This window comes from Sylvia atricapilla, unplaced genomic scaffold, assembly GCF_009819655.1.
Source record: "Sylvia atricapilla isolate bSylAtr1 unplaced genomic scaffold, bSylAtr1.pri scaffold_115_arrow_ctg1, whole genome shotgun sequence".
NCBI lineage: Eukaryota > Metazoa > Chordata > Aves > Passeriformes > Sylviidae > Sylvia > Sylvia atricapilla.
This window is the reverse complement of record NW_027077043.1, coordinates 1-7,500: the sequence shown is the minus strand read 5'-3', so window position 1 is coordinate 7,500 and position 7,500 is coordinate 1. Positions and strand designations below refer to the sequence as shown.

Here is a 7,500-nt window from a genome sequence, read left to right as displayed (position 1 = left end):
CTCAGGATTTGACCTTGACCTCTGCAGAGCTTCCGGCTGGGAAGGACCCAGAGGAGCCCTGCAGACCAGTGTCCTTCTCCTGCTGGAACCAGCAGAGCTTGTGGATGTCACCCCAGGAGGTGGAGGGACACCCCAACAACTGGTGGCCACCACGGAGGAGGCCAACAAGGGACAATGGGGACGGACAATTCCGTGGTCCTGCAGCCAGCCATCATCTCTTCATCACCTCCATCATCGTCACCTCTCCTGTGACATCCAGGCCAGCACCACCTGGGGATGTGACCCATGGCAGGGAAGGACATGCCACACCATGCAGAGGTGACAACGCTGTCCCCACCTCGTGTGGAGGAGCCCTGTTGGTGGCCCTGAGAAGAGTCCGTGGGCAAGGTGACTCCAGTGCTGCCGTGGACTCGGGCTTTAGATGAGGAACAGAAGGAAAGCAGAAGGTGGAAAGACCCCGGAGGTGGAAAAAATCCAGGAGGGGACAAGGAAGCCACCCAAAGAGCCACCAGAGCTGCCGGCAGGTGACTGAGGTGTGTCTTCAAAGAGTTTCTTGTCTCTTCAGAACTCGTCCTGTTCCAGCGTCGAGATCTTCCCATGGACATCGCTCCCCTCCCATCCTGGCCACGGTGACCATGGCAGGAACACGGGATGGGGACACCGGAGCTGAAGGTCCCACATGGGACACAGCCCTGCTGTCCCCGTGGAGGCCACTTCACCCCAAAGGTCCTTCTGTGTCCTCTGCTCAGCTGAAGGCCCACGGGGTTTCCTGGGTGGAAGGAGATGCAGGAGATGGTCGAAGGTCCCCCAGTTGGCAGCTGTTGGGGAGGTGGGTCATCCAAAAACTGGTCCATGGGCTGGGCCAGAGCCACGTTGTGCACCAGGGAGTGTTCTCATTGGCTGGGGACATCCGTCTTCTCCAGCCAAGGAGAGCATGGCCAGGGAGTGACACCAGAAGTGAGATGTGATGGAGCCTCTGCTGCCAGAGCCGATAGGAAATAAATTAATTAATGCTCTAATTAACACCTAAATGAACTTGGGGCCTATGAGAAGGGGCATCCACTGCATATGGCTGTGACCTTCTCCCTGTCCCATGGGGTGGCCATGGTGTCACCTCAGGAATTAGGGAATCCTCAAGGGAGAAGGTTCTGGAGCCAAGTGGGTGGGGCTTGGACACACCTCGGCGTGGGGACGCCCCACTGGTGACAATGACAGCCATGACCATGGAAGAGTTTGGGTTGGAAAGGACCTTCAACATCATCCCAATGGCCAGAGACACCTTCCGTGATCCCGGGTTGATCCAAACGCCATCTTGGACACTTCCAGGGATGGGGCAGCCACAGCTCCTCTGGGAAACTGGCGCCAGTGTCCCACCACCGCGGTGCCCCTGAGCTCGAGGACAACAGATGGGGCCACCAGGACAGAAACCTCTGGGGAATGGAGAAGATTCCCACCACATCCCGAGCTCCGTGAAGGTGTGGGATCGCTCACGGTGGCAACTTCTCCTCCTGGCGTGAAGATCCAAAGCAGATCCAGATTTCTCTAGTCTTGGGATCTCCTCGGGCTGCGCTGAGTCCTTGAGGACAACCGTGCTCCAGGAATCTTCTGCTGCCTTTGGAAGCAACGCCCCACTGATTCCATTACAAAAAAGGGAATTTTCCAGATGATTTGCTGTTCCCCCAGGTCCATGCCCAGGGTCTCCTTCCTGCTGACACCGAATTCCATCTTCCGGGCAGTTTTCCAGGTGGGATTTGTCCCCACACGTGGCATCATCACCTGTCCTTTGGAAGCCCTTTCCCTGCCTTGTCCCAGCCTTTCCCTGGAGGAGAAGAGACTGACGGAGGACATCCAGAAGCTGATGGAGGATCTCCAAAAAACCCAGGGAAACACCTGATGGGCTGGAATCCGGGCACATGGGATGCACCAGCTCCAGCAGTTCCAGGTCAGAGCCTCAGGGCCTCCTCTGGAATGGGAGTTTGGGGCTGGAAGGATCTCCGGGGAGGGAACAAGCAGCCCACAACCCTGGGAAGCAAATCCTGGAAAAGTGGCAGCTCTTTCATCCCAAGGTTTTGAGGGACCACCTTGGCCAGGACCATCTTTGATGGACCACCTTGTCCAGGACCAACATCTTTGAGGGACAACCTTGGCAAGGACCAACATCTTTGAAGGATCATCTTGGCAAGGAAGATCTTTGAAGGACCACCTTGTCCAGGACCAACATCTTTGAGGGACCACCTTGGCAAGGACCAACATCTCTGATGGACCACCTTGGCCAGGACCAACATCTTTGAGGGATCACCTTGGCCAGGACCAAAATCTTTGAAGGAACACCATGCTAAGGAGAAACATCTTTGAGGGACCACCTTGGCAAGGACCAACATCTTTGAGGGACCACCTTGGCCAGGACCAAAATCTTTGAAGGAACACCATGCTAAGGAGAAACATCTTTGAGGGACCACCTTGGCAAGGACCGTCTTTGAAGGACCACCTTGGCAAGGACCAACCTCTTTGAGGGACCGCCTTGGCAAGAACCACCTTTGAAGGACCATCTTGGCAAGGACCAGCTTCCCTGAGGGATCAGCCAGGGATGGGCACTCAGGAATCTCTTGAGAGCTGGGTGGATCCCAGATCCTGACCAGGGCAGGAGAAGCCATGTCACAGAGCTGAGGCCACCACAGCACAGAGCTGAGGCCACCACAGCACGGAGCTGAGGCCACCATGGCACAGAGCTGAGGCCACCACGGCACAGAGCTGAGGCCACCACGGCACGGAGCTGAGGCCACCACGGCACGGAGCTGAGGCCACCACATCATGGAGCTGAGGCCACCACGGCACGGAGCTCAGGCCACCACAGCACAGAGCTGAGGCCACCACGGCACAGAGCTGAGGCCACCACGGCACGGAGCTGAGGCCACCACGGCACAGAGCTGAGGCCACCACGGCACAGAGCTGAGGCCACCACGGCACAGAGCTGAGGCCACCATGGCATGGAGGTGAGGCCACCACGGCACAGAGCTGAGGCCACCACGGCACAGAGCTGAGGCCACCACGGCACAGAGCTGAGGCCACCACAGCACAGAGCTGAGGCTGGCATGGAACTGATGCCACCACAACATGGAGCTGATGCCACCATGTAACAGAACTGAGGTCACCACAACACGGAGCTGAGGCCACCATGGCACGGAGGTGAGGCTGGCATGGAGCTGAGGCCACCACGGCACAGAGCTGAGGCCACCACGGCACAGAGCTCAGGCCACCACAGCACGGAACCACCCGTGCCCAAGCCTGCTGTGGGACCACCCCATGGACCATCCCACTGGATCTACACTGCTGGAGAAAGGACCTTCAACCAGGATTGGCCGTGTGATTGAAGTCCACCCCTCCCAAAACCGAGACCGCTCCCGAGGGCGTTACCTGAGACGGATGCAGGTAGGGCTCGGGGGACGCCAGGTTGGTCTGGACGGAGACGCTCTTCTCCAGCAGGATCTGAGGGAAGCCCAGCTTCTCGAAGGTGTTCCTCTTCCAGTGCTTGTTCTCCTGCTGCGCCAACGCCTCGTCCTCGCTGAAGGCCCTCACCACCGGGCCCGGCATGGGCAGCGGGAGCGCTCCGTCGCTCTCGTATCCCGAACCGTCCTTTTGGGAATCCCAACTGCTCCGTTGCTTCATGTGGTAGTGAGCCTGCTGAGCTTCCCACGCCAGGCGCGCCTGCGCCAGGAACGGCTCCGGGAAGCCCCGCGCCGCCTCCGCCTCGGCCGCCTTGCTCTCCGTCCGGTTCATCGGGGACCGGTTGGGCGCCGCTCGCTCCTCACCCGCCTCGCCCAAAGCCTCCCGCTCCCCAGAGCCGTCCGTGGACGAGGCGTTGGCGTCGTGGTTCACCGAAGGCTTCCGGCTTTTCCTCTTCCTGGTGGAGGGCGAGTAACCGGTGGAGGACAAGGTGTCCTGCTGGCTGGACCACGACATGGAGTCCTCTCCTCCTTGGGCCACCTGTCCCCCCGCGGGGCTCGGGCAGAAGTCGGGTCCCTCCATGGTGCTGTAGTCGCCCGATTTGATCTCCAGGCGTTGGTCCCGCACCAGGCAGGGGCTGTGCTGCAGCGAGTAGGAGCCGCCGATGGGGTTGGGGGAATATTTGTGCCTCAAGCCCGTCTTCATCTTGGGGCTGGAGCCCGACTGCTCCACGTAGACCAACTGCCGCACGTATTCCTTGCCGGCCGGGCTGTATTCCAGGCTCATGAAGCGGTCGGGACACTTCTGCTTGGTGAGCACCAGCTGCTGGTAGGGCGAGTTGGAGCTTTGCTTGGGCGACTGGAGGAAAGGGTGAGGCTTCCGGATGGGCGATTTCTGCGGCGAGCCGGCCTTGAAGCTGCCGCTGGCCTCGTACTGCATGTCCACGGGCGGCTCGTCGTAGATGGGAGCCTGGTATTCCATGGGGGGCTCCTCGTAGAGCGGGGGCTCGTAGGCGTAGCGCGGCGACGAGGGCTGGGATTCGCTGGAATGTTTGCGGTGCTGGGCTTGGAGCGGAGAGCAGAAGGAATCGCCCCGGCCCAGCAGCGGAGAGCAGCTGCCCACGTGCTCGGCCCTCTTCAGGAAAGGCGACTGCTTCCTCTCCGGGAAGAAGACGGAGCCGTCGGCGTCCGAGGAGAAGGTTTGGAGGTTGGGAGACTGCTGGCCGCCGAGGGCCGGCGGGGAGCGGGAGCCCGGTGGGTTTTTCCGGGGCGTAGCCGTTGCCTTGGTGGAGGAGGAAGCTGGGCTCCCGATCCGTCACCTTGATCAGCATCCGCTCCTTGGTGCCGGCGTTCCATCGCAGGGACGAGGTCCTGCGGGGAGAAACACCGCGCGATCAGGGTTGGAATTCCACCGGGATTCGGGATGGCTGGTGCCAAACCCCCTCCCCAAACCACCGCAGAGGCGGGAGGATGGATATTGCCGAGCACACGGAATATGGGGATAGGGTGGGATTGGATATTGGACAAGGCACGGAGGGACGGGACGCAGGGAATGACGTCCCACTGCCAGAGGGCAGGGTTGGATGGGATAACCGCAAGGAATTCTTCCCTGGGAATGGAATTCCCAGAGAAGCTGTGGATGCCCCATCCCTGGAAATGTCCAAGGTCAGGTTGTCCAACTTGGCTTGGAGCAACCCAGGACTGTGGAAAACGTCCCTGCCCGTGGGATTTGATTGGGGAAGAAATTCTGCCCTAAGGAATTCTCCCCTGGCACCGAGGAGGATTTCCATCTCCTCTCTCCCTGTTCCGAGCCCTTGGGACACTCAGGAGGAAGAGCAAAGCCGGATTAGACGGAGCTGCCCGCCTCACAGGAGGGATCCGAGCTGGAATTCGCTGTTCCCGAGGCACAGGGAAGCACATCCTGTCACCAATCCCACGCTGGAACAGAAGATGCCGGAGGCACCGTCTGCTCTCCCAAGTTCATCCCTCTCCAGCTCTCATTTATTCCCAGACGTTTGTCCCTTCCGTCCCCCAGGAAAAGGTGGAGCGAGTTCGGTGGCTGAGTTTTGAGGGGGAAAATCCCCACAGAAAGCCGCAATTCCCTGCGGGAGGCTCCGCAGCCTCTCCTTGTTTCTCCACGACTTCGGCCTCGCTCCGAGGGATTTGGGAACGATTCATTCCTGTCTTTTCCACCCTAGGAAGAGCCTTCGGAGCTCCTGGGGACTTGAGCCCGCTGCCAGATTCCTGCTGTCGGAAAAACCTGGAGGAGTTTGGGTTCCTCCACCTTGTTCTGATGGATCCCAACCCTTCATGGAGCCCCTTCCAGACCCTCAGAATTCCATCCACCACCACAAAAATCATGGATTGGGTGGGAAGGGACTTTAAAGCTCATCCAGCTCCATCCCCTGCCATGGGCTGGGACACCTTCCAAAGTTGCTCCAAGCCCCTTCCGATCTTTCTCTGCTCCTGAAAAAAAAAATAATCCGCTTTTCCTGCCCAAACCACGCACAAAAATCTCGGATCACTCCACGTTTTCTTCTGGAAGAGCTGGAGGTTCCTCGATCCTCAGGAATAACCTGATTTTTATACACAGATCCCCCCCCAAAAAATTGTGAGGAAAGGAAATGGAAGAGCCACAGGGGATTCCCAGTGGAATTCCCAAGGAATCCGTGGCTGCTCCCGAACCCAAATCTCTCCTAAATCCAGGTGTTTCCACCCAAACCAGGTAAATCCCTGACAAATAAAAAATACCCCGACAAATAAAAAATCGCCTCGTCCGGGGCCGAGCTTTCAATCCCAATATTAAATGAAGGAGGAAGCAATATTCCTGACAGCTCCTTGGATTTAAAAAAAAAATCGAAAAAAAATATGGAATTTTTCTAAAAAAATGGGATTTTTCTGCCGGCGAAAGGAATCCCAAAAAAGCAGGTTTTGTGCTTAAATCGCTGCCCGCTCCGAGAAATTCGAGGGGATTCTGGCACGGGAGCATCCGGCAGAAATTCCAAGTATTCCTGTTATTCCTGGCTTGGCACCGGGCTCTCCCTGCTGTTTTCTCGGCGTGGGGGAAGATTCTTCCTGCTCTGTACATTTCCATGACAAAAACCGCTTCCCAAATCCCTCAGAATCTCCAATCCAAGAGATCGGTTTCTTGGGGAAATTCCCACGCGATTCCTGGTTTTTTTAGGGTGGGATTTTTTTTTTCCCCGTTTTCTCCTAAATCTCCTTCCCTGCTCCAACTCCTTGATCTTCTTCCGACTTTTGGGAAGTCAGCGACGGAGGGGAGAGGAGAAACCTGGATCCCTCACCCTCAGAATTCCTTAAAATCCCACCAAAATCATGGATTTTTACATTCTTGACGGTTTTTAACGGAGCTGAGGGAAAGTTCCACTCCATCAAGGCGTGGGACTGAGGGAATAAATCACAGCCAGGTTTATGTGGAATTATTTTTAAAATAATATTTTATTATTTCAAACCGGGAATTATTTGGTTTTCCATGGGACGAGGCGGTGACGCGAGGTTCAAAAAAACCAGGAATATTTCCAAAACCCACCCAAACCACGAGTTTTTCCCAAGATTTCTTCCCCCTGCCCCTGGCGTTGTTTAGACTTTGCAGGTGAAGATTAAAATTTAGAGCTTAAAATTTAGAAGATTAAAATTTACAGATTATTAAAGTGGATTTTCCCTAATTGGGAAAAAAAAACTTGATTAAAATTTAGAGCAAAGATTAAGTGGAATTTTTCCCCGTCTTTGGGAAAAGGGGGAAAAAAAAAACCTGATTACAATTTAGAGCCAGGATTAAATGGAATTTTTCCCCCCTCCCTGGGAAAAGTGGAAAAAAACTCTGACTTTAATTTAGAGCCAGGATTAAATGGATTTTTCCTTCCTTGGGAAAATGGGAAAAAACCCTGATTACAATTTAGAGCCGGGATTAAATGGATTTTCCCCTCCTTGGGAAAACGGGAAAAAACCCTGATTAAAATTTAGAGCAAGGATTAAATGGATTTTTTCCCCCTCCCTGGAAAAAAAAAACCCTGATTACAATTTAGAGCTGGGATTA

General features: G+C 56.0%; 1 protein-coding gene across 1 annotated transcript in view; it reads right to left on the bottom strand.

Annotated features, from left to right (window-relative positions):
• Positions 1-4,814, bottom strand: part of LOC136374739 (rho GTPase-activating protein 39-like) — a gene marked incomplete at its 5' end in the record, with an annotated part of 42,476 nt that extends 37,662 nt beyond the window's left edge. Inside the window, 2 exon segments of the mRNA XM_066340131.1 lie at positions 3,415-4,701; positions 4,703-4,814. Coding sequence (XP_066196228.1) covers positions 3,415-4,701; positions 4,703-4,814 — 1,399 coding nt within the window.
• Between the last annotated feature and the right edge of the window lie 2,686 nt (positions 4,815-7,500).